The sequence below is a fragment of the Serinus canaria genome, chromosome 1A, assembly GCF_022539315.1.
Source record: "Serinus canaria isolate serCan28SL12 chromosome 1A, serCan2020, whole genome shotgun sequence".
Classification (NCBI taxonomy): Eukaryota; Metazoa; Chordata; class Aves; order Passeriformes; family Fringillidae; genus Serinus; species Serinus canaria.
Window position 1 is genome coordinate 52,201,856 of NC_066314.1, and position 27,003 is coordinate 52,228,858.

General features: G+C 42.4%; 2 protein-coding genes across 12 annotated transcripts; one reads left to right on the plus strand and one right to left on the minus strand.

The window, feature by feature from the left end:
* Window positions 1-196: 196 nt before the first annotated feature.
* Window positions 197-12,551, plus strand: MTERF2 (mitochondrial transcription termination factor 2). 6 transcript variants are annotated; one of them, XM_030238001.2, is made up of 2 exons: window positions 197-341; window positions 7,917-12,551. In XM_030238001.2, exon 2 carries the CDS (start codon window positions 7,928-7,930, stop codon window positions 9,122-9,124), a length of 1,197 nt encoding a protein of 398 aa, XP_030093861.1. In that variant the 5' UTR covers window positions 197-341; window positions 7,917-7,927; the 3' UTR covers window positions 9,125-12,551. The 6 variants fall into 6 exon arrangements, with proteins under 6 accessions (XP_030093861.1, XP_050826013.1, XP_030093863.1 ...); XM_050970056.1 differs by lacking the exon at window positions 197-341 and adding an exon at window positions 707-1,779; XM_030238003.2 differs by lacking the exon at window positions 197-341 and adding an exon at window positions 3,805-3,871.
* On the minus strand, window positions 11,748-27,003 carry TMEM263 (transmembrane protein 263). Of its 6 annotated transcripts, XM_050970059.1 has the most exons (6): window positions 26,858-27,003; window positions 23,477-23,538; window positions 21,570-21,777; window positions 19,396-19,452; window positions 18,526-18,595; window positions 11,748-14,423 (listed from the first exon to the last, which is right to left on the minus strand). In XM_050970059.1, the coding sequence occupies exons 5-6, from the start codon at window positions 18,587-18,589 to the stop codon at window positions 14,137-14,139; spliced, it is 351 nt and encodes a 116-aa protein (XP_050826016.1). In that variant the 5' UTR covers window positions 18,590-18,595; window positions 19,396-19,452; window positions 21,570-21,777; window positions 23,477-23,538; window positions 26,858-27,003; the 3' UTR covers window positions 11,748-14,136. The 6 variants fall into 6 exon arrangements, with proteins under 6 accessions (XP_050826016.1, XP_030093866.1, XP_030093865.1 ...); XM_030238006.2 differs by lacking the exon at window positions 21,570-21,777; XM_030238005.2 differs by lacking the exons at window positions 19,396-19,452; window positions 21,570-21,777.

The window sequence follows — 27,003 nt, forward strand, 5'->3', positions numbered from 1 at the left end:
CGGGCGAGCACGGACGGGCGGCGGGACGGCCCGCGGGGCCTCACTGCGGACGGCTCTAGGACCCGGCGGACACGGCGGGAGCGGCCGCCCAGCGGGGACGCATCACCCCGCAGAGCCCCCGCGCCGGGGACAGCAGGGACGAAAGGTGCGAGCGCTGCGTCCGGCGGTGACTGCGGGGCGGTGACGATGCCCTACCCGCGGAAAGCGCCGTCCGTATCGCTGCCACCTCCTCGCCGCTCACCCTGTGACTGCGCGGGGCTGCGCCGGGCACTCCGCCCCGCCCCCCGCTGCCCATTGGCCGGCGCTGCTCCCACGTGACCACGGGCCCTCACGTTTCTGAGGTGTGTTCGCTACCGGCGGTGCGTGGGGGAAGGGAGACTTGGCCGGGAGGTTGCGCGCCCGCGGCGGAGAGGGAGGCGTCCGGGGGACCCCCGACCCCGGCGGGCATCCCACCCGCCGGGGCACCGCGGGGCCGGCGGGCCGCGGCGGGGGGCGGGTCCCGGCTCTTCGCCACCCCACCCCCCCACCCCCGCGGCTCGGCTCGGCGGGACCCGGATGAGCACGGGGCCGCGAGGCGGCTCTTGGCGGCGCCGCTTCCGCCGGCAGGCGGAGACGCGCGCGCGCCGCCGAGCCTGTTATGTATCGCGGCCTGCGCGCGCTCGCGCCGCCCCCGGGGCCGTGCTTCGCGATGCCACCGCGCACAGCCCCATCCGTGGGAAACGGGCGGGGCGCTTATATAAGTGTGTGCGTAGGGAGCGCCTGCTGGGCTAGCGGAGCTCCGGAGGTCCGTTCCAACCCTGACGATTCTGTGACGTGGGCCGAGGGCTCGTTGCTGCCCGGTATCGTCGGCACGTGTCGGTCAAATGGCACCCCCGAGCAAGAGAGAGCAGCTCGCCCGTGCGGCGTTGCCGCACCCAAACAGGCTTTCAAGCAGAAGAACGAATTAAAATGGTCCCTCTTAAGAGCACCGCTAGCAAAGTCATTACTAGGTGGCGAATTTCTCACTCCTGTTAATTACAGAGTTCAAACCACCGCCAACACGGCGGGTTTCCCTGGACCTGCTCCTTGGTTACAGTGCGCACGGCCAAAGCCGGCGGAGGCATCGCACTGACGTCCCTCAGTACAACCCTCTGGACCCTTAGCAGGGCAGCTCTAGATGCAGATCTGAAAATAAACCTCCACCTGTGGATTGCAGTTCAAATCTACAGCTTCACGGACAAGTGCATAGCAACAGCAAGTGGTCTCGCTAGAAATAATGTCTCAAGTAAAAGACAGAGGACCAAAATCAGCAGTACACCTCTTTCTTTAACTTCAAGAATTCCAGACAGTACTTTAAGAACTGTCATTTTACTTCCTCCTAAAATATTTTTTCTTCTAAGATCCACAGAAATTAAAAGTCAACAAGAAGACACACATGTATCATGTGTTTCCCTTTGTGCTTTTCCTTCCTCACTTTGAATGACCTAATAAACACAGTAATAGAATCACAGAATCATTTAGGTTGGAAAAGACCTCCGAGGCCAACTTTTGACTGACCACCACCCTCTCAGCTAGGCCATGACACTGAGTGCCATGTCCAGTTGTTTCTTGAATACCTCCAGGGACCTTGACTTCATCACCTCCCAGGGCAGCTCATTCCAATGTTTAACAACCCTGTTGGTGAAAAAATTCCTCCTGATGTCCAGCCTGAACCTCCCTTTGTGCAGCTTGAGGCTCTGTCCTCTCATCCTGTCACAGCTTGCCTGGCAGACGAGGCCCCACTTGCCATTGACGATCAAGGTATGCGAAGGGCCCAGCCATGATTAGAATCCCTTTCTGCTTGGTCTTACACAAAATTTCTTTTTAAAAGGTGTAGTGTGTGGAGACTGAACAGTTTTTGAGCACTGACTTTAACAACAGCATAAATTATTATGAGTTTCTCAATTATCACTTAGTTGTATGTAGAAAATCATATTCCACAGGTCATCATTCTGATCCAAGAAGAACATATGGGATCCTTGCTGCAACTCAGAGCTGGAGTAGTGGGGTCATTGTAAAGTCAAACATTGCTTTCTCAATTAATACAAAGTATGTTCTTATTTGCCTGGTAGTTTTTTATTATTATATGCCAAATATTCGGTAATTAACTTTGAAATAAATAAAAAACAAAAAGGAATTCATTAGTTAATGAGCACTGTCCATCAAACATGTTTGAATTCTATAATTTTTGAACAGAGTGAAGAAGTAGGTTCCTTATTTTCATGGAAAGTCACTTCACAACATAGTTTTTATTTCAAACATTTAAATTGCTTTTTCATACTCATTATGTGTCCTGCTAGCTCCCCACAAGGCTGACACACTGAAGATAGCCCTGAATAAAGTTCCAGCATCAACCAATTTGCCTTCTTGGGAATACTGAGGTGGAAACAGCCCTTCCTCACTAGACCTTATGGTTTCATAAACAAATTGCAGTCATGAAAACCATCAGTCTCTAAGCTGTTTGTTGTTCCAGGCTAATTAACAATTGCAGTATATCATTAGCATATCATTATGTCAAAACACTCTTTGGGTCTATCTGGCCATGCCTTCTATGTGAGAGACAGTTTGTTCTTGACTCAGAAGTGAGAGAAGGAACATAATAATGTATAATTAATACTGTATTAGGATATATTCATATATAATAGGTGCAGACTATATTAATTAAAATGTCAGATCTCAAGGGAAGAGCCACTCCAACTTAGTTGAAATAGAAAATAGTATGACAGTTAAGCAAGGAACTCACACAAGTAAACCTCTCTACAGTGTTCTCATGTGAATAACTTTTTAAAACAATATTGCCAATTTAGCCCAGACTGTGATTGCAAAAATGAAGAGAGTGGGGAGAAGATAGAAGGGGAAAAAGATAACATGAAGGATGAAGGGAAAAAATACATGAAGAAGCAAGCGTACAGTACATTTTGTGTTACAAATTAGAAGGTATTTTTAGATGCATGTTTTTAACATTATTGTGTGCATTATATTCACAGACTTTGTTCACTGTTTTAGGAACAGCTATTATTTAGGAGACCAAGCCTGAACCGTGTTCCTACAGCAAAGTTTCTTTCTATAGCATTTCTCTTCTTCATTAGCTCTTTTTCACAGACCCAATAGAGACTACTGAACATGTAGCTGATAAAACAAGAGTTCACAGAGACAACAGTAGTGGTTTTCACTTTCTGAAACATGTGATTGTACAGACTTAGAGTTAGCTAAAAAATCCCAACACCTTTAGTAAAATATTTCTAGTCTAGAAATCATTTATGTGACTGCTGATTTGTTACTCTAGATGAGAAAGATAAGTAGATATGACTAAAAAAATAAGAGGAAGATGGTTCTCACCATCACAGCTCAAAGAACTTCTGAAAAGCCACCAGCAAAACAATATAAGACCAATGAATGACTAGATGTGAATTTAATTATGTAATAAGGCAGTGGTCATATGAAGAAAATACACTGGTGTAAGGCAAGCCTCCCATCATGACGTCGGTGTTACCGAATCAAAAGGATCATCTGCTTCCCGTCACAGCAAAGGCACTCAAGTCTGACTTTTAAATGTTCAGTCCTTTGCTATTATATTACTTAGAAATTATTATAATTTTTTTTTTTTCCTATTCACTCCACTACTTCTCTCTGCAAGCTGTTTGACTCCAAGGGCCCTTCACTTTCCTAGTGTCGGCCAAGCCTGTTTTGGCAAGCAGCGGAGGCTTGGCCGGCTCCGCACCGGACGAGTCTGGGCCGGCCACGTCCTCCTGCCCTGCGGCTCGGCCCGCGCCCCTCCCCTGCCGGCACCTGGTACGTGCCAGCGCTCCCCGCGCGGCGGCGGTGGTGCGGCCCGACGGCGGCGGCGAGGCCGGTGAGCGCGGCCGGGGGCAGCGGCGCGGGGCAGCGGGGCTCGGGCCGCTCTCCGGCGGGCCCGGCCCTGGGGCACGGGTAGCGGAGAGGCCAGCTGGCGTTCTGCTCGCTCCGCTCCGAGCGTCGGCGCGGCGCTGAGGGTAGGGCGGGCGGCGTGCAGGGGGAGAAGCCCGCGGTTCCGAGGGAAGCGCGGCGGGGGAGGGACCCCCGGGCGTGGGGACCCAGCCGCCGCTGTCTGCGGCAGGAGCGGCACTCGGGGCGGGATGGGCCTGCAGCCGCCGCTCTCCCGCTGGCTGCAGGAGAACATCCTCCTCCTGCCTCTCCGCCCCCAAGCGGAGTCCAAAGGGTGGGAAAGGGACGGCCCAAGTGGCCGGGCCGTGGGAGCGGGCTCTGCTGGAGACCCTTGTTTTGTCTGTGCTGAAATTGTCTGTGCTGAAATCACCACCACTTAAAGACCAATGGTTTAAATAGTGCGGCGCGTCCTTAAGCGCTTTGCAAATGTCTTTCCTTTCCTGGATGTAAGAAAAAGCTTTGTTCCCATGACGAAGTTGAGCAGTAGAACAGGTAACTCACGGAGGCCGCTGGGCTCCATCCATGGAGGTTTTAAAGACCTGACTGGACAAAGCAGCCTGGATCTTGCAGACTCTGTTTTGAGCCCTTGAGGTCCCTTCAAACCTGAATTACTCTAGGATCCTCTATATTTTTTTCTAGAAAGCTTTATGTTGGTCCAGCATGTATTTTATAATAATTTACCTAATTTCCACCACTAATGCAAAGCAGGGATTCATTTTTTGTAAGTGCCTAAGTGTGCACATTTACTGTGCATTAATCTACAAAACTGCAACCTCTCACACCCCAGATTACTTCACAAACCATTCAAATCCTGTCTACTCTCTTCTAGGTAGATACCTACTCTTCTTGGTTCACTCAAAGTTCAATCTAGGCATTCAGTAGTTTTATTTAATTCTTTACAGCCTACTAAGTTTCCTGTTATGAGAATGGTAGTGGTCAGCAGTCATACTGTTGCCCTCTTTACTGAAAGATTTTGTGAACAGTCCAGCATGAGTAAAAGTTTGGGTTTGCTAATTTTCAGAAGTGGTATTTGAGTCTCAGAACACACATTCAGAAATTCACATGAGGGATAAATCAACTGGTTGATCCTTGTATCTATTTCCTATAGAAGATTTACATAAAAGTCTCATTAAATTAGGAAACTTAGGGCACCCCTTTACTCTGTATATTCAGGTCTCTGCAAGTGTGCTAGCAAGCAGCATCACAGGTAACTGACATTAAGTCACTTCCTTATTGCTGTTCTAACACTTGGTGGTGAGAGGGTGCTGCTGACAGTGAGAGCAAGCATCTTATCTGAGATGGGTTTTTTTCCTTAATTTCCCAATTGCTTTACAGTCCCCACAGCAATCTAGTTATGGGAAAAGTTACACTAGGGTCTTGCACATTAGAACACATATTAAATCCAACAAGAGCTTTGAGAGAGCTCTGAATTCTTGAAAGCAGTTACATACCTGAAATGTGAATACTGTCATCTATGGACTTGGAAATCCATCAAGCCATAACTCAGATCTTATTGGTTTCTGTAGAACACCATGACACTCTAATTCATTCATGTTATTTTGCATGTAGTATTTTGCATAGGGCTTTTTTACAAGGGCTCCTAAATACCCCTGTCAAATGGGTTTTGGCAAATAAACTTGTCCTTTCTTTTCCAGTTTTCTGTGTTTCTGATGATCCTCGCTACCAGAGGGAAAAAAATGAATATGATCCCAGGCATTTTTGGAAAATGTAAAGCTTCTTTTATGTGAATGTAACAACCATTCCCATGTCAGATTTTAAAAGAGCACAATTTACTATCTCAGGATATTTTTGAAGTTCTGTATTAGTAAAAATTACAGTATTTTAAGGGACTGCATTACTCACAAGGCAATTTTGTTTAACAGCAGGATTACGCATGTAAGTAAAAGTAATGTTTATTTTTCCACTTTGTACTTTTGAAATATTATTTGACATCCCAAACTATTTTAACAACACTTCACTTTGCTGGCTGCTTCTAGCTAAGCTGAAGCATTAATGAAGAAAACCCTGATTCTTCAGAGATTTGCTTATTCTGACTGGACCCACCAAACTCAGTAAAAATACTCAGAGTGCGCAGACACAGGCAGCTGTGTCATTCCTGTGGAGGAGAGGTTTAGTTTGCAGTCATGGAAAAAACATGGAAAACTTAAAGTTTCAGGACATGGAAAGGTCAGCACACAAGACATCTGTGACTTACCTACACTTCCAGTGCTTCCAGTGCTTTTAGGGTTACTGGGAAAAATCAGTTGTTCTGTTGTGGGGCTTGGGACAGCATTTCTGAAGTCACAAGGTGTATGAAGACAAAATCATCAGCCTTGGGGTTCTGACACAAGCAGCACATTAGGCAATTGGTTTTGCTTTAGACGTGTGAAATAACAGTAAAGAATGAGTTATCAATAAACAACTTCTGTTAATAACGTAAGTGTGCATATAGGAAATGACATCATATTCTATTAGTTTAAGATGTAATAACATAACAATAGTCCATCTCAGAAACAGGAAAAAAACAATCTAAAAGCAAGGGTACACTCTCTTGAGACAAAGGATTTACCTCTGGAAAATATTTAACCTTACCTGGCAGCTAAAAAGAGAATCTACTACTAAAGTTCTCCAAACACACCACATATTTTCTTAAACCATGGGCTATAAGGAAGATTCTAGGGCTCTTGTACAGCTGCACAATAGGTATGTTGGTCTGTTATGTGGGAGATTGGACAGCATGAGCATAACAGTATTTTTTCTCCTAAAAAAACAAAAACAAACAAACAAACAAAAAAAATCCTCTCCCCCCTCCCCCAACCAAAAAAGCCCCAAAATAGCCCAAGCGAAAGTAATTTAACAATGCTCATGTAGGTACTTTTTGAAGCATGCTATACTTAGGAAGAGATGAAAGCAGCTGTCCAAATATTCTCATTTTCAGTTTGCGCAGTTTTAAGCATGCTACCAGCAGCAGCTATTTGCAGGAGTATTGCAGAGATCAGCAGTTCTCCCTTCCACAGTCAGTACTTCCAAACGGTTGTTATGAAAACACCCCCCAGGAAGTTAAAGATACACTTAATGATATCTTGGTTTGACTGCTGTGGCTCCTTTGCCCCTGCCCACGTGGTATTGGTGATAACTGGGCAGCCAGTTTGAGCAAAGGTGAGGTGTGGGGTTGGCCCTGTGGACTCCAGCACAGCCACACACCTATTCCACAAGGACTCTGTCTACCGAAGAGACCTGGAGGCAGAAATAAGGTATTGATGCAAGCAGCAGCTGTAGCAAAATAGGTGTTGGAAATGTGACTGTGTACTTGCTTCCTCCCCTAAAATACCAGGATGCTTATCCAAACTCAATTGACACACTCGGCTGGAGAAAAACGCTTACATAAAGGTTCATATGATTTTTTTTCTTCCTTAATTATATAAAGAATGACTTCAAAATGAAATTATGCTGCAAACTGCAGCTGAAGCAGCACTGCGTGGTAGGTCTCTGACACATGAAAGAACAACTCACACTCCAAATAATGCTTAAGAAGTTAAAGCAAATACATTCATAAGAACTAACTAAGAGATTTAAGCTGCCATTTTTGTCTATTTGGTGGGATTGTTGTCAAATGAAATTGCATGAATCATTTTCCTCACACAGTGTGAGTGATCTGTAATGCAGTCACAATGTTAGCTGCAAGAAATGGCGGACAGTTTTGAGCTTGCATGACTGCAGACATTGATATGGGCAGAGCACTGCCCCACATCAGGTCTATTGCATCCATGTTACTGTTCCTGTGATGTATCTATACGGTTAACCTTTCAAAAATAGTCTTTCCCCCTGCTTTCATGTGAAAGCTGGATTTTGCACTAATAACAAAAACCACTCTGGAGAGCAATTTCTTACACCTGTTCTGTCTAAACATCAATGATTCTGACCATTAACTGGTTCCTTAAATGTGTTTTCTTACAGTTGTTGTGTCTCCACAGGACTGATTTCCATGATGCTGAGAGGAGCTGCTCACGGTGCAAAAGACACATTCACTCTTCTGTTGACAAGATCTCCGAGCTGTAACCCAGGACTGAAGTTTTCATCAGCATGGCCTGATGTAGCAAACAGAAGCTTCCGAATACATTCCAATTATACAACTGATACCAAGTCAAGACAGGAAAATAAAAAAACCCTTGAGAATCTCTACAGTTTGTCAGTTGACATCACGAAGATACGCAGACTGAAGGAATGGGTCCTTCTCCAGGATGTTGCCTATGTTAAAGAAATTGCTGGTATCTTACAGGAAATGGGAGCAGATGAGACCACTGTAGCCAACATTATAGAACGCTGCCCCGAGGTAATTCTCCACACCCCAGCAGAGATAAACTCTCAAAGAGCTTTATGGCAATTAGTATGCCAGAATGAAAAACAGCTGATTAAATTAATAGAGCAATTTCCAGAGTCTTTTTTTACTACTGAGAATCAGCAGAACCAGAAGGCAAACATACTGCTTTTTCAAGAGCTGGGGCTTAAGAATAATATAATCACCAGGTTCTTGACAAGTGCACCCAATATTTTCTATAACCCTGTTGAGAAAAACAAAAATGTGATAGAGACATTACAAAGAAATTACTTACATTTAGGGGGCTCTGAAGCAAATATGAAGATCTGGATACTGAAGCTATTGAGCCAAAATCCATTTATTTTATTAAATACTTCCACTGCAATCCAGGAGAACTTGGAATTTCTCCAAAAGAATTATTTCACTGACCAGGAAGTTCTACAGCTGCTGTCCAAACTTAAAGGCTTCATTTTTCAACTTAATTCTACCACTATGCAGAAGAGTATGCTTTTCTCCAAAAACATCTTCAAGTGCAGTGATCAAGAACTAAAACAACTAGTGCTGAAATGCCCAGCCCTTCTCTACTATTCTGTTCCAGTTTTGGAAGAAAGACTTGAAGGACTACTGAAGGAAGGAATTTCTATAGCACAGATAAAAGAGACACCAATGGTGCTGGAATTGACAACACAAATCGTTCAGTATCGAATTAAAAAGCTCACTGCATTAGGATATGATATAAAGAGTGGAAATCTAGAAAGCTTGAATGGTACTAAAAAAGATTTTGAAGTCACTTATGGTAAGATACAATCAAAGAAGGAGAGACCAATTTTTAATCCTGTTGCTCCTCTACACATTGAAGATTAATTTGAACGCTGTACTTCAAGTTATGCAAAAGCAAACTTAAAGGCAAGTTGATTCTTTGAGATGGAGCAAAAGCAATCTCAATCAAGACTATAGTCTTACACTGTACTTTGTTCAGGAGGGGGTCTTAGGTACAACTTCATTATACAATCATTGTATAAAGTGCTGTAATACTTTAAAATATCATCATAGAAGTTACTGTTATGATAAAGGTTGCCTTTTTCTAAGAGTACCTCACATGTGACTCTCTCTCACCTGACAGGGCATTAACTGCCTTAGATTTTCAGCTCTGTCACTGCACAGTCTAGCCTGCGGTAGTGATGAGCACAATTTTTATCTGAGGAAGACAACAGGAGGATTATTTTTCCAGCAGTGTTCATCAGTCAGCTGGTTCACTGTCTTCAGGAAATGCCCTTGGAGTTCTTTTCCTTATTGCTGAAGTAGCTCTAGCTCATAGATCCTGACCTGCAACAGACTTGATTTCTTGGACAGCAAAGCCCTGTCCTGAGAACAGGGGCTGGACACAATATTTTTTTTACTAATTGAGACCCTAGTGTCTTTGTGTACAAACCATAATGCAAAGAAACTACAAGATGATAACGTTTATATTTCTGAGACTTCAAAATTTACTTATTTTTTCAAATGGTGTGGGAGAGGAAGAAATACATTTATTGCTATTGTACAGTTCCTAATCTCTTCTAGGAAGGTTTGGCAACAAGAAAGATGAGGGAAAGACTTAAGTCTCAAATGATGGTACGAGAAAAGAGAAAGTCATGCTTTTCTATTAGGTGCAACAAAACTCTAGTCTGTAAACCACTGGTGATTAAACATGACTACCAGATTTGCAAACAGCTGCAACAGTTTCTAAATATATGGGTGACACTGCTTCTAAGATAACACCATACAACAATTGGCAACAAGTGCTGGCTTTCAAAATAGTAACTATCAAACAGCATTTAAGTTCTCAGGGGATTTGATTTCTTCTCACTTATGGGCTGTGAACGATAATATAAAACAGTAGCATCACTGACAATCATCTCAATAGGATTAGGATCAGTGATTTTATTTCACAGATTTTCCTAAGTAGCTATTCCAAGTTCCCTTTTGACGGCGGAATAAAAGCTGGCTGCACACCACCCTCATTCCAGGCATTCTTCAAGGTCATTTTTAACACACATTTTGGCAGCAAGTCCAGGCCTCCATTTCTTAAAATGTGGTCTGTAATTGCTGAAGAAAGCTATTATTGAATTCCTGGTCCAGAGGGTGGGCTGCAAGATGATTTTTTTATAGTCTGACACGTTATCTGCTGTGCACTGGGGAGGGACTGGGAGCACCTGGTAGGAGCAGTGCAAAGATCCCAACAGCTGAAGGTCTTTCACTGAGCACTCTGCAGGCAAATGCAGGTATGACAGGCGTTCTGGGGGTAAATGTCACTCCTGCAGGAGCGTGTGCAACAATGGAAGGAATTCAACAAGGGGACGTATCACAGCATGAAAAAAGTCAGGCTGTGGTACCAGGTTATGTCTGTGTTGACTCTTTCAAAACTCATTATTGTTTTTTAAAAGGAAACTGGGAAGACAGCTGTATTAAAAATTCACAGGAACTTGCCTTTGTTACTTTCTGTCTGTCTTTCCCTGCTCATCCATTAAGGAGACCACAATTTTATCTGAATTTAAAAGCCTCCTTTCCCCTCAGACACAAAGAGGCATTTCAGCTCTCCTAAGCTCTTCTAACACAACCTGTAACTGAGCCAGAGTCCTAATTGGTAGCTTAGGAGGAAAAGGAAACCAAAACATACAACAGTGTTTTCCCTGAATATTTAGTTCTAGCATTTCTATAGGTACCTGTTTTTACCAAGTTCTTGAAACAGCTTATTCCCATCACTTAAATTATTTCCTATGGCAACAGAACAGGAAAAGGATGTATTTCCTTAACTAAGTCACAGCCTGAGTTACCACAAACTAATTTTGCGTTCTGAATGTTTCAATTTCTTTTCCCCTTTCAAAATAAAAGCAATCGCAGAAATGCTCTTCTTCTCTACTACCAGATGAAAATTCAGTCAATCCTTCATTCTTAATTCTATCCTGGGACCCGTTTCTCTCTTCTTCACAGGATTCATTTACAATAAAACCTCAGGAAAATTCCCAGTCACCAAAACACTGTATTGCTGAAATCCTCATCTTTTGTTACTGAGAGTGACTGTGGACCAGCTTGTGAGTAAGCCTTTCACTACCTAGAGAGCAGTCAGGCGTACAAGCTGCCTTCATAAACATTTCCCCTTTTGGAACAGGGACTGGGAAAAGCAAAGTGAAATAAAGCTACCAGAAAAACAATCAAGACAAAAGAACAACCTCAGTCCCCCAGAAGATTTCAGTTCCATATTCCATTCAGCTCACTATGATCTTAAAACTGGATATTCCCAAGCATCATTGACCAGGGGAAAAGAAAATTAGTGCAAAGGATTTTGTGCTGTGTCTGTGCATAGCTTACACACTGAAGTTAAAGCTTTTGTGAAGAGCTGGTTGGTGCTAAGTAGACACAAACAGAAGACACTCTGGAGCATGGTATTATGGGAAGATTCATACCTAAGTATGCCTTTCTCCACAAAACTAAGGAAGCTTTAAAATGTCTGAAACAGCAACAATTTAATGTTTCACAGGTGCCAGGACAGAATTGGAACAAGTTTTTAAGATAAAGCAAGTTTCATAAGTGAATGTAAAACACACAGGATACAGGACAAAGCTCTTTGAAAATTAAACCTATATGCCATGTAAAAGTTTTGGTTTACAAGACTCAAAATAATAGCTACAGGATATGTTAAGAACAAAACATAATGGAGTGTTGGCAACTCCTTACATACCTAACATTGCTTATCTCTGACTTGTTTTGCTGCAAGTTTCATAGTTTAAAATAAAGAATTTAATTAAAAAGCGGGTATGACCAGTTCAACATTCCCATTTACAGAAAAACTATTAGGAAGAGTTTGGTTGAGTGTCACAAATTATCACTGTGCTCCAAAAAGGTGACTCCTAAAGAGTTCAGTGGCAGCACTTGGGGGATATCGCTACACTTGAAATTGCAGGGCAGCAAACCCTAATAAATTATATGCTGCAGTAAAATTGCCTCTGATATCCAGGCTAGCTCATTTCTAGAGCTAACTGGTACCTCTAAACAACACTATATTCTATGCAATTTGCTTTTGACTATAAAAAAATAGTTAAAGTCTTCCATTTGTTGCATCAACTTACCTCATTACACCCTTGCAGGACATCAGAACCAAGCAGCTGGTGTATCTAACAGAAGGAGTAGATGTCATTTCTTGGGTTTTTGCTCTCCCCACCACCCCAAGTTCCATGCTTACAAGTACCATGCTTCTAACCTATATGATTTCTGATATAAAATAAAGTTGTTACAGAGTACAGTTGAAGTACCAATGGCTCAGAGAGACTGGGTGACTACAATACCATAATTGAGACAAGGTGCACTTTCAACACCTGTAAACAGAGGAATAAGTTTGACAAGTTATATGTTTTGGGGTTTTTTTAATTTTTAAAAAGTTCCCCCCCCCCATATAACCACCTAGTGCAACCACAACCACTGAAAAAATAAGCGTACAAGTTCTCCATAGAAACAAAAGTTTTTAGAAAATACTGCATACACACCATGAACAGATGCCTCCCATGGGCTTCCAAAGAGATTACTTATTTTCAAAATCAGTACAAATAAAAGATCACAAATGGTTTCTATTTTAAGGCAACCTCATGCTGTGTCATTACAAGTGCATTTTGCCTCACACGCTGCAGAGGATGTACAGGTGTTCCCATTTGAGGTGTTAGCATTTGGAGTCTGTCAGTGTACAAATTACTTGAATCATGCTGCCTTTTTTTTTTTAAGGCCTCATCTACTGTTTTTGGCTTGTTTTAAATAAAGGTATTGCATTTTACTCAAAAATCAAGATGAAAAGTACAAGAAATGTAGTGAAAATTTCCTTGCATTTGCTTAAACAGAGCAAAAAAAGCTAACCTGGTGTATCATGGAGTTGAGAGAACGGCTTTGCTGGTTCTTCAGTGGTTTCCAGCTACACAAGAATTCCTAGCAAGTTAGACAGCTGTGCTAGATGACCACAAACATCAACCTATTTTCCACAGGCTGTCATTTTTTCTAGTGTCTATAAGTTTATTAGAAGCAAGTTCTCACTTGCAGGAGATAGATGCGTATTATTAAATACACCTGAGATGAAGCAATTACGCTTTCAGTAAAAACTGAGAAAGTTTCAGATATCAGGATTTATAAAGAGCCTAAAGCTCATTCTGTAAACTGCACTGAAACGACAGGACAATTCTTTACACAGCTTCACCCAGTAAAGAGATTTTCTTCCAATAAGGCATTAAGTTAGTTTACTCTTAATTATCCTTTCTACCACATTTGTTAAACTTTTTCACTTCTATCTCCTGTTCTCATTTCCAAATTCTGCACACCTCCAGTCTCTTTGCTTCAGTCTTCACTGGCAGAATGCAGTCAGGGATGGTTTACAGGCTGCCTGAAAATACAGGTTCATAACCAAGACTGGGTATGTCCAACAGTGCTTTCACACAGCTGAAGGATACTTAGCAGGAGGATGTGGAAACCACTGAGAACAATAATTGTCATCTTGTTGTATCAATGGCATCACAGAGACTACCAGGTTTCTACATTCACATTTTAGTCCAAAACTGCAGAAGATGTACAGTAAGTGACTATTCAAATATGTATTATTCCTCCAGATACACTCACTCCTATAGTTATCAAGTGTAACCTTTCACCAGATACAAAGCTTCAATCTAGGCTCTAATAAATCCTCATACACTGTGCTAGCCAAGCTTCTTCTGTCCTTTTCAGATGAAATTGAGTTACTCGCACAACTCGTTAGAAGATAAAGTGTCTAAGACACATGGCTTCTCATGGTCCCAATCTTAGCAGATTTTAATGCCACTGATGCAATATTCTGGAGAATTGAGTATGTCTCAGTTTTGGTTTTAGTCAGACTTGTCCTTTTTCTTTCCTGTTAAAGGCACTTTACTTGCAACAGCAGATCCTACAGCTGTAACGCCTCCAGCTACAGCAGAAACACTTCCTTTGACTAGACCTACTCCCACGGAAGGCACAGACGTGACCGCTGTTTTGGTAATTTCCAAGCTCTTCCCTCCAATCCAAGCAACACCTCCAATCGTGGCACCAACAGCTCCCCTTGTGACACTGAAGAGGCCACCAGTCACACGAGAAAGCATGCCAGCCTGCTGCTGCGGATGGTCTTTGAGTGACCCTAAGGGAAGAAACAACACGCAAATCAATCTCAGCACCAAGATTTAAGCATTTTCAAAAAAGCCTTACTCAAAAGTATTTCCTTTTCTAGCCTAACAGCCATTGCACACAGTCTTACCTTGCAGGCTGCTTTTCTTGGATGCTCATACACCTAGTTCCAAATAACAAACAACAGGGAAACCAAGAAAAGAGCAAATGGAACCACAGTGGGCAGAGCTAGGGAATAAACAGACATGAAATAAAGAGGTGAGGGAGTCAAGAGCAGAAATAACATGCTTGGAGGAGGACAACTACTCTAAGAGGCACAAGGAAAGAAAAAAAAACAACTCTAGATGCACAGGAGACCTCTGTCCAGCCCTGCCAACACATTGACTTTCCAGTACAACACGCCTTAGGAGAACCAGCAGAGTAGGTCTGTCCTCAGCACCCTCACTGTCCACAACTTGCATCCAGAGCACAGATTCCAAGAGTCATGTCCAAGCACTCATCTGCTACAAGAAGAAAACTTGGGTGAGCAACTTTCCATGCATGCCAATACATTCATGATAATGCCAGGACTGACTTAGGACTCAGAATTCATTAAAAAACTGTAAATGTCTGAGTTCCTATGTGCATGCCTGGAATAACTCAAGCAAAAGATGCCACCTAAATGAGAGAATTTTCTACAAGTTGACAAAAAAGGAAAAGAAGGATACAGAACAGTGGAGCCCAAAGAAGTTGAAAATACTGAAAGTCCTTCCAGCTCACACTAGTCTCATAATTAAGAAATTGATATAGATTATAGAAAGGGTAACGGAAACTGAAAACATAAATGACAGCCTTTTACTTAAAGCAATGTAATACTCTTGCTGGTTCATTCTAGGCCAGCAGCTTTCAACATGGACATGTCTAGCAAAAATGCACTGCCAACACAAACACACAGAGATCAGACTTTCAACTGACATACAGAAAGTCTTTAAAGCATCACACTCAGAAGGAAGTATGCAGAGTCTGCCATAAAATCCAATATCTAGGGTTTATTCGCTAGAGGATTCTTGTGACCAGACTAATAGAAATTGTAACAAATTTGGTCAGAAACTGTTTTACTTCCACTTAACTGGTTCACTTTCATCAGGGTGAAATAGACATAAAGTTTCATCTAACTTTAAAAATAATAAGAAAAACAAACAAATGTAGTCTTTATGTATTTATCTTTACCTTAGTTCAGGTAGCCAGTCTGCTGACACCTACTCTATTTCACAAGTGTAAATACAGAATGTGATGGTGTATAAGTAACTTCTGGTAATGGCTGGCACATTCCATTTCCATTCTATTTGCACTGTCTGTGAGCTCTAGCAAACACCCAGCACTGCCAAGTTTTATTGCCAGTTGATTTCTGTTGTAGGACACGCATCCCTGGTCTCCTTTTATTCTAAAGAGTATGTTTCCAAAGAGTACCAGATCATGTCTCAATCTAAGGATACTGGCTCAGTCATCAACCTTGTGCTGATAACACTAAGGTTGTGGGCTGACCACCACAAGCCCTTGTCACCGACATGTTCTATGAAAAATACTTTCCTTAGGATTTTTCCCTCCTGAGAAGCTGAGAGGCCTCAAGAACAAACTGTAAACAATTCTTATCTGCTGCTGTGGAATGCAGCAGGTGGATCTGTGATTGGTCTCATCTGGTTGTTTCTAATTAATGGCCAATCACAGTCCACGTGTCCAGACCGTCTCGGTCAGAGGCAAGCCTTTGTTATTCATTCCTTTTCTATTCTTAGCTAAGCCTTCTGATGAAATCCTTTCTTCTATTCTTTTAGTATAGTTTTTAACATAATATATATCATAAAATAATAAACCAAGCCTTCTGAACATAGAGTCAACTTTCTCGTCTCTTCCCTCATCCTAAGATCCCTGCGAACAATGTCACAGGCCCTCCATTAAGAGTTGGGCTTGATGATCCTTGTGGGTGCTTTCCAACTCAGAATATTCTGTGATTTATGGAGCACTGAGAAAATGACACAAGTTTCCTATCCAGGAGTTGGCTCTACCAGGCCATCTCGCAGCCAGTTTCCCACTCAAAGGAATCCAAGAATGAACAAGAGTTTGACTGAACGTAGGTTGCAAAGGCTGGCGCCGCTCACAAGGCAGAAAATATCGCATTAGAATACACTACTCATAAAAAGCAGGAGCACAAAAGCTTCTACACATTCTTTAAAGCCTTTGGGCACCAAGCTTGTTGAGCATGATTTGAAGAAACCACAACTATTTCTATCTTTAGGAAAAACTGCAAATTGGTTTTGGAATTGAGCCTTTCCTCTAAGGAGTATTTTGGCAGCCTGTTCAGGGAGATGATTTTGCCAGCATTGAACTGGTATCCTTCCATCCACATCTGGCCATCTTTCTATGATGGTGTGAGTGTATCACATATAAGGCCTTGCACAACATTCAAAATGGGGCTGTTTTCCAAAGGTATTCCAATATTTTAACTACACTGATAAGGCTTGAAGAGTGCATGTGAATCGGAACTAAAAGGAAAAATCCTTTTCAAGGATGGAGTTTACGTTACAATGAGCTGTGCTTCATTCTACTCCCTCTAACTACACCAACTTCATCTATTTAGACTTCATATTCAGACTAGATATTGTCATGCTAAAAGAAAATGTGCAGAGAAAATAAGTCTTAGCTGCTCACAGATTTTAAATAAAACTTTGGAATAACCAGTGATGATCAAATTCTGCTGTTATGCTCTGCATCTGGAAAACCTAGTGAATATTCTAGGAAGATAAAAAATGCCCGCTTGTTTCACTGCTCTGCTCAATAAAGAATTGGTTCTAGTTTTCAGACTACTGTTCACTTTCTATACATGATGTTTAACATGTATCAAACACAATTAAACCTTTAAGGCAAAAAAGCCCCTAACAACTAAGCAAGCAAAACCCAGCCTTAAAAGTCGGACTTGAGGATAACACATTAGGTTGCAGTTTCCAATCAGGCATTTGCTATTGGAAATGCTTCTGGGATCTTAACACCAAAAGCACAAGATTTTTTGTCCTCACACCATGCTACAATAACAAGTATAACAGAGCTGAAGAATTACTGTGCCATGAAAACCTTTTTTCCCTTTCTTCTCATCTTCTTCTACTTGTGCTTCTTGCCTAATAGTTGTTAAGAATAAAGTCAGCTACTTGACTTCAGTTCTTTCTGCTACAGTTAGTGGATAATACTGTTCAAATGAAGTAAATTGTTCGGTTATACAACATTTAAAAGCTGAGGTGAAAAAAAAAAGCCCAGACCAACAAACAGAACTTTAAAGGGCCATTATGAACTGAAGAGCAATGAACCCAGAGGAATCATGACTCACCAACCTCTACATCCAACACATTTGGTTTTAAAGCAAGAGCAGGCAGAACACACATAAGAACATGTTTTTTACATGCCAAGAATGGCTTTTGATCTAGTATATTTCCAGTCACATTTTGCAAACAGGACTCTGCTCAATCCTGCCAGTCCACAGCTTAGAAGAAACTCTGCTCGTTTGCAACTGCATTTACTCTGTAGATCTAATAACCAGTTTAATATTCAGTTGGTTCAGGAGACCACAATGTCACTGCATTAACGATGTCAAGTGCGTGCTTGATTTTATGAAACCATGAGACTGTGAACAGTTGGAACCACTGTTAATTGTATGATGGAAAACAGTCTCCAGAAGCAGTAATGAAGTTGTACATATTTTTTAATGCATCTTGCATAAAAGTCGCATGCACTATGAATACAGCAACGCGTCCAAAAAATGAAGCTGGGCTCTTTATGTCTCACATAATGAATAGCCGAAATAAATGCCCATTAGATCAATTCATACCTCTGCAAGCTAATATGCAAATTAAATCCTTCAGTAACTGCCCATCTTCTCTATAATTTATAGGTACTGTTGTTTACTCAGTTATATTCAGTGGCCTTTTTGTAATGATGATAATGCAGAAGTGAACAATAATCCAGGCCCATCTCATCCCATGGTTGGTTTGTTTACTGTTATGTAAAAGAAAGTTGAAGTGTTCAGCTTGCAGATCCATTTTTAGAGAGAACTGATTAATTTATTTCATTTCATGAAAACTAATACATACCTTCTGGTGGTTCATCGTGAACGTTGGATGGGACTTCCTGTTGATTTTTGTCAGTTTGATTCATTATTGCCTAAGAAAAGAAATTCACATGAGCTATTCATCTTTTCTGGCAAAGCATAAATGTAATCCATTAATCCAAAATTGAAGTAGATTAAGTTCCACAAAGAGAACTTCTTTTTTATTATTAGACAAGCTAGCAGGTCCTGTCAAATTGCTCCTATTTTTATTATCAGACTGCTTTTTTAAGACTCAATACTTAAAAAAGGAGCCCTCCACCACATCAGCAGGCTTGGTGAGAGCTGCCACACCACACCAAGTGCATCTCAAAAAGCAATCAGGAAGACAACAAGTAGGAAAACTAAACAGCTACAGCCATACAAGAGCTTATGTTTAAGTACTGAAAAAAAAAAAAAGCCTAGTGATCATAGAGGTGATGGCCACTAGAGAAACAAGAACAGCATGCCTGTGAGATTCGCTAGTACTTGGAAAGCTGTTTAAAAACACCAAGTCCTTGCAGCATAATTTGAACAAATGCCATGAAAACAAGATGGAAGAACAGCAACAGAAACAACACAATTTATCTTGCCATGGAACTGCATAAATGGTGTGGTTATAGAAGCAGACCTAAACTGTTTTAACTCTATACGAGCTCTCCAATGGAAACATTCAGGGAAAGATTTCTTTACATTAGAAGCTGTTTCCTAGAGCAGCTCTAGAGCAGCAGTCCCTGACAGGGGAAGCATAAGAGAAACCTCAATCAGCAGCTCTGCCTATAGAATTTTTCTCTGGAAGAGAGGAAAGTAAGAACCAGTCCAGGTTTCCTTCCTGCTTTCCTCCCCCACCAAAACATGTCTTGATATTAAGTCCTACCTCCTTCCCTGAGTCCTCCTGCTAATCTTGGTTTCCCTCCTCAGCAAGCATCAAGGTCTGAGAAAGGAAAAACAAGTTGCATTACACCAGTCAGCATGCTTCTCTTTGCCAGTGACCACTTAGTTCCCTTCCCTCTGCAGAAGGAATGTGGAGGCAGAAGCAGGTAGGAAGACTCATCTTGAAAACAAGAGCTAAAACCCTCACAGTATTATTATGAAGTTAAAACATCACACTAAAAACTGGCACCCACATACTAAATCATAGACCTTTGGATGAGAAGCAAGCCTAAATTGATTATTAAAGAGTCCTCCCAATCAGCACTAAGGGTATCAGTTCAGGGCTCAGAAAACACAAGAAGCTGAACAGGAAAGCAAGCTAAAATACCTATTACCAGGATGGCCAGTTTGATAGAAATGCTGAACAAGTGCCACTCAAAAGCTAGAGATGCAAACATGTCAGCTAAGAAATAGGAAATGATCATATGATATCCCAAGCTGAGAGGAAACCACAAGGATCACTGAAGTCCAACTCCTGGCCCTGCACAGGACAGCCCCAAGAATCACACCATGTACCTGAGAGCATTGTCCAAACACTTCTTGAGCTCCGTCAGGCTCGTGCTGTGACCACTTCCCTGGAGAGCTGTTCCAGTACTCAAACACACTCCGGGGGAGCCTTTTCCTAATATCCACCCTAAACTTCCCTTAACAGCTTTATGCCATTCCCTTGGGTCCTGTCACTGAGGGACGAGATCAATGTCTGCCCCTCTGCTTCCACTCATGAGGAAGTTGTAGAGTAACAACACATCAAGATGGAAGACTAAACACATGAGGGCTAAAAGACAATTTTAAAATATATCAATTATAGAACTCCTTGTTATTTTATTTAATCACAAGATGAAGAAAATTAAAAAACAAAAAAAAAGAACGTGACCAATCACAGGGAGCAACTGAGGACAATCAGGTTCTGAGAAAAGATGCTAGCTGAAAGAAACACAATATTCATCCTCACTATGAAGGATGTAGGTTTGTTGCTTTTTTCCAACTTGAAATAATATAAAGCACTGTAAGAAAGGGTAGAAGAAGAAACTGACAGGCCAGACATTATTCAATTAAAATATTCGTATCAAGATGAAGCAGCTATGCTCCTAATTAATGTCTGGCCATTTCGGTCATGAAGATGATTACCACAAATGTGGAAGGAGTTTAACCACTGCCTTAGGGAAACTCTTAAAAAGAGTAAAATAAAAGTAAAAAAATAAAACTAGCAAGTCTTACTTCAAACAAAGGAATGAAAAAATGATCAAAGTTTTAAAGCAGACTTGAGACAAATTAGTAAAACAGAGGTACATTTTTTTTTATGAAGAACTACCTCCATGAATTTATTTGTATCTAGACAGCATGCACCTCCTAAAAGAACACCAGATGAAATTGCTTGTTTGAGCTTCCAAAATGTTTCTGTCAACAATCCCACATAAGAGATTCAGAAAAGTTATTTAATCTTAGGAGGACAGAGAAAACACTGTCAGGGATTATCAAAAAGTTTACAGGGGAGCTGAAGTAAGTTACCAGTTTCAGACATAGGTAGAACACTAGAAACTGTCACAAACTTCACACAAGGTTTAGTATTTTCTGCTATTAAGAATGTACTGAACACAGCAACACTAACAGCAGATACAGCCCAGATGAAGCCCCTAGAATCTGTTTTACATGACACAATACCAGTATTTAATTAAAATAAGATTTGTCCAATAGGAAGAGTTGGAGTAAGACTGGCAGACAAGTCAGGTAAGGTAAGAGCTTTCAAAATCTCCACCGTCTGATTTAGACTGTGAGATTTGGTTTCAGTTCCTGCAAAGCTAAATGAGCTAAGCAATGTATTGGTAGGGGAATTTCACAGCAGAGTTTCTAGTCTAGTTTAAAAATACAGTAGAAAAAAAAAATAGCAGCACATATAAAATCACAGCACTATATACAAAAAGCGGCTCAGATTAGGCATTCCTTCCCATTACTTTCCTAGAACCTCAAGGTCACATAATTGTTGATCCCAAGCTTTTCCTTAAAAGTTAAATAGAAATGCTTCACTCACTTGCATCTAGACAGACCCCAGTGGTCTTTCTTAAGGCATGGCAACCTGCTGCTAGCAGGCCCCAGAAGTCAATGGAGAACTATGCATACCTGAGAACAGCAGCAAGTAAGTCACTGTTGGTAGGACTGAATTTGTTCTACACAGAAGAGAGCCTTCAGGGGTTTGCAGATCAGACAGCTGAAAACTACTGTTTGATGGGTGGTTCTACAGGTGCCTGGAAGCACTCCCGGGATGCTAGGTGCGTGGTTGGACTGGATGATCTTGAAAATCTCTTCCAAGCTTGATGATTCTATGATGCTGCAAGAGATGTGCCCAACCAGCCTGTACTAGGTTTTACTCACAGTTCTATGATATCAGGGCAAGTGAAAACAGAATCACATCACTGTCAGAAAAGTCTCACAGCCTGACCCAAAACATCACTTGGCACACAAGATCTCACAAAGCACAATTCACGTTCTTTTGTTTTTCTGTAGAAACTCTCCAGGGAATCCCAGAATCAAAACCAAGTTCCAGCAAAGGACTTCTACAGAAAATTTTCAAATATCTATGTTATGGTTTGCATTATGCATCCTTGTATCCAACTTAATACCTCAGGAGACTTGAAAGGCTCTGAAAAGTGATGCAAAAATCCTGTGTACTAAACACAGTGCAGCATATCTGGAGAACAGGATATGCACAGGAGCATATTTTAAACCTGCCTCCCTTCCAGAGACTTAAGATGAGTATTTCTATTGACTGGAGGTCAACAGCTTGGAATAACCACTTGGTGGCAATTACTTCATCCAGTCTTCAGAGCCAAAGGGCAGGAATACAACTTTTTTCTTCAAAAACTGGAGATAGAAAAACAGAAACCACTCACTACATTTTACATAATACCATGGAGGTAAAAGCACTCAATGCCTCCTTTGTCTATTAAGATCTAGGCTTGCATGTCCTGCTTTGCATCAAAAAGTCCCCCATGCTTTCCCCTGAAGATGCACCCCCCACAAAGAAGAGAAAGCAAAGTTCACAAGACCCAACAGAGATTACACCTAAGCTGAAACCACAGGCAGTGACCTAGAGATGCAAGTGTAAGACTTTTGTGCAGAGATAAGTCATTCAGACATGCTATAGGTTAAGGAACTTTGGAAACTTGGACGCTCCCAATTCAAAGTCCCCACTATGCACTGAATCATTAGTTACAACAATTACCAGTACTGCAGACATACGCAACAAGGCAAAGATTTATCAGAAACCTGAACTTTGGAACTCTTCTCGTAAGTCTTCAGAATCTCCTTCAAAGTACACTAAGACGGACCAAAGAAAAAGGGAAGAAGAAAGCAAGCAAAGAGATCTTTCTTCTGCATTTTCATCCTGTGATGCCAAATTCCCTTGTGCCACTGCAGAAAAGCCTCCAGCTTCATTTAACATGTTCATTGAATGATGACATGGAATGAGACAGGATCTCCATGACACCCAGAAAAACTCATAGGGACATTCACGAAGCAGAAATCCATCATATCATTGGCACACTCCAATTTCCTTCTTCATCTGTGTTTTCTCATGTCAAGAAATAGAAGCAAACCCAGATCTTAGAAGAGGGATAAATGTAAACTACTTCTTGGGTTTTTTCCCTGTGTGCTTATGAAGATGCTGTCTGTTGTCTATTGATTCAGGAGATATGGGACAACTTCTCATCTTTCTTAACAATATATTAAAATAAATTGTAGCCTTCATACAAAAAAAAATTTAAAAATAAAGATGAAAGTCACTCAACTGATTGGAAAGGAAACACACTTCCATATCGTCAGAATATGAAATATATAGAAAGCTTAAATGTTTTACAATGTAGCTATAAAAAAAAATAGAGAATTTTTTTAAAAGAAGGTTTTTAATTCAAGAGCTATTTGTAACATTAACAGTGTTTAAGATCCTGAATGAAAGTGCTAAGAAGCTCTAGAAGTAATGGCATAGCCACACATACATTCACATCAAAACTTATTGAAATAAAACTCACCAAATATATTCCTTTGTGAAGATTTCTAGTTAGTTGTTTCCACAAAAGTATTCTGCATACACCTATAAGAAAGGCAGAACATTAATGACATCTTATGGAACAGCGACTGTCACATATCTGCCATGGGTGTACAGTAGGAATCAGGAATATAAATCCCCATAGTATGGAAGAAGCACACTTGGTATGGCCTTAAGATGCCACATTTTTAGAGATTTGTCACCAAGACACCAATTCCTCCTGGGCAATGAAGATAATTTTACTTGCTCCATGTGCTGCCACAAGGATTGCTATGAGGCACAATAATTCATGTTAAGACACAAATACTCCTTAATGAGCCCACAGTTCTTGGACTGCAAGCTTTGTGTAAAGCTTTACCCTTCCATTGAGAAGTAACCTCTAACCATTACAGATGTGTGCAGCTTCCTGAGTTTCAGTGGATGCCCTTGATGTCTTTCTGATTTTAGAGACAAAAAGCCCTTCTGTCTCAGCACAGCAAACCTGGCCCAAGCAGCAGCCAGTGAAAACTGGCTTGTTTCAATGCAACTACTCAGATATTTGTGGGTAGCAATGAAATGACCCAAGGATGGGGCCAATTTCAGCTGGCAGCAGACGGCTGCAGCAGCAGCCACTGCTGGAACTTCCACCTGACAGAGCGGCAAACAAACCCATTGCCCTGTCTTGTTCCACCACAAAAGAAGTTATCTTCCTTCTGGCTACCAGCTGTGCAGGTAGAAAGCCTGGCTACAGAGCTGATGGAAAACAAACAACCCTTGCCACATGAACACCTCTTCTTTACCTCTTTCAGCAGCTGCAGCAGATTTCTGAATGAACCTGATGTATTTCACATACATGGAAAAAAATATATTTTTAGGTATGATAGTTTAAGAATTAAATTTTTGGAATGGCAACAGTCTCTACTCTCCAAATTAAACAAGGAAATAATCACGAAGCCAAAAAAGGTAATCCCACCTATGGCTGCTCTTCAGGGTACAGCTCCAAGCTGCACAAGCAAGCCCTCATATCAGCTTCACTGCCTTGGATGGAAATGTCTGTTTCTGTCTGTACTGCAAGGGAAAGAGCTGACTGAGCTTCTGCAAGAAGAGTCAGCGCTAACAGCACTAAAGTACAAAAACAAATCCAGGCATGTAGAAAGCATGTAGGTAAAATGCATGTAGGCACAGCTAGTATTTCAAGAAGCTTCAGTTTAAAATTCAAGTTTCAAAATTCAGACTTATGTACAAAGCAAGACTGGCTTGGAAGCAAGTGTGCTTTGTAAAAGAGACTGCATTTTCAAGCAAAGACCACAAGAAGCTGATCAGAAGTTTCCAGGTGTGAGCCATGACTTACTTCTAAGCCTACAGTAGGTTGGGCTACAACTTCATCCAAAAGAAGTTGCTGTAAGTAATGTACAAACAGGGTCACAGTATGCACGGAACTGAACACAGCAGGGAAGGTAATGCAATGTATCTGTATTAAAAACCAAACACACACCACGATTAAAAGCAAAAGAGAGGTATAATATTTCCTGGAAAAAAAAAACCCTTAGCTCTGCCCAGGACATTACTATATCATATCTACCCTGGATGAAGAATGCACCATTTCTCCATCGTTGTCAACCAAAATATAGATCAGGGTCCAGAAGAGGCTCTATAGAACACCTGATGTTGGCAATCAAGTTTTTTCTGATGCAATTATTTACAAGATATAAAAATCAAGGCATGAACCAGAATTCCCCTTTTCTAGTTCTCCAAAACGGGCTCCTAAGAAGTAAATGGTAAATTCCAGTAAGGTGCATGGCACAGCTTCAGAAAGACCATGAAAACTCCATTTTACCAGTTTTGTCATCCTCTGCCTTCGCACAGTTTTCAGAAGAACATTCCCCACTTCTTCTAACACTTTCCTAAAGCCTGAGCTCCAGATCAGTCTTGGATCTCCTTTTCCAGAAGACCCTCAAAGACAAAACTGGACTGTGCCTAACAGTCAGAGGTAAAGCAGCTTCTGAACTTCCTTGCTACCTCTGCTTATGAAATAGTCTTTTCCCTAGCATCCACCACCTGTTTGTTGGCTCCTACCTGAAATTCAGACCGGTCACTTGCTGGACAAGGGCCACTTTTCAGTTTGCATTTGTGCAGCACTGTCCATTTCTTCACTCAGGAGGCAATACTAACTTTTCTGAATATTTAACCACAGTTTAACACAAAGCTTTACATGATATTCTGCATAATATTTACTGAGCAGTCTTAAAACTGATGTGCATACAAACCAGTACCTACATATTAAATAAAAAGCAATCTTGTATGTACCCCTCCACTTATACAGGGGCATCCTGCCTGAAGCAACACAGTGGACACACTGAAACAAGCTACATGTACTTGATATATGTTCCTTATGGAGGGACATCCTGATTCAGAGCTCTCATTTTCACCCCAATTCAATGAGCAGAAGGAAGCCTTTAATTGCATCCACAGAAGCTGTATCTGCAGCTCATACAATGCCCAGAACCAGGCATACAGCTAAATCAACTTGCCTTGATCTTCAGGCCACACCACATAAACGCCTAGGCTAGATGAATGTGAAAACCTAAGCCAGTCCCAAACAGTTCAAAAAAACCTCTTCATATGCTACTTCAAGCTGGACTTGAGAGACATGGATGAAACAAAGAGCACGTTACTACAGCAAACATCTGAACACTGCAAAGTTTAAAAAGAAGAAAACCCGAAAGCAAGCTTCTAACGGGTCGGAAAATTTCTCGAGGGAGAACAAGACCATCCAGGAGCCATGCCGAGGAGAGCACGGGTCCCTCCGCTGCCCTCCCTTCCAGGTGGAGGGACCGCTCCTCCATGGGGCTCCCGGCCCAGACAGGGGGGTAGCGGCAGGGCATAGAAACCCCCCTCCCCTCGGTCCCGCACCCGAGGAGCCTCCCTCCCTTACCCTCGGGCGGCCGAAGCCCCGCAGTCCCCGCCGCGTCCTCCCTCCTACAGCTACCTGCGTGCCCGGCAGTGACCCCCGCCCATGACCCCGGCCGGGCCGGCGCGGGCACTGCCGGCATCTCGGCGCAGGCGGCGGCACTGACGTGGCAGTCAAGGCCGCGGCGGAGCCGCTACGCCCGGCCCGGCCCTCCCGCCCCGCGGAGCCGCGGCAGGAAGCACAAAGGCGGCGGGGCTGTGCCCGCGCCGGGGGCAGGTGGCGGCGGCTCCGCATCCCTGACCCGCCTCTCCCGCTAGCGGCTCCGCCGGGGCGCGCTGGGTGCTTCCCGCCTCCTCCCCTGGAAGTTCCCCTTCATCCGCGAAGAGACAGGGAGGGTGCTCCCCGGTTGCCCGGCTGGCGGTGGGCCGGGAGCTAGCGGCCGCTCATCCCTCCATCCCTAGCTCCCTCACTCACCTCACGGCACTCACGGCTCGCTCGGCCCGCCCGGCCTCCGCTCAGACTTTACTCCTCCGCCCGTCCTCGCTGCCGACGTGGCGCCCGCCACCGCCCGCCCTGCCGGCGCCCGCAGACCCCGCCCCAGCGCCCGGCGCGGCCCCTCG

Bases quoted from the DNA above. Each gene is read 5' to 3' on its own strand.
- MTERF2 (XM_050970056.1), top strand. From the start codon at position 1,641: ATGTTTAACAACCCTGTTGGTGAAAAAATTCCTCCTGATGTCCAGCCT. The intron at 1,780-7,916 runs GTATGCGAAGGG...GTGTCTCCACAG, and splicing joins ACTTGCCATTGACGATCAAG to GACTGATTTCCATGATGCTG.
- TMEM263 (XM_030238004.2), bottom strand. From the start codon at position 26,525: ATGCCGGCAGTGCCCGCGCCGGCCCGGCCGGGGTCATGGGCGGGGGTC. The intron at 23,539-26,407 runs GTAAGGGAGGGA...CCTTTCTTATAG, and splicing joins GGGGCTTCGGCCGCCCGAGG to GTGTATGCAGAATACTTTTG. The intron at 14,424-18,525 runs GTATGTATTAGT...TTCTTCCCTTAG, and splicing joins TCACGATGAACCACCAGAAG to GGTCACTCAAAGACCATCCG.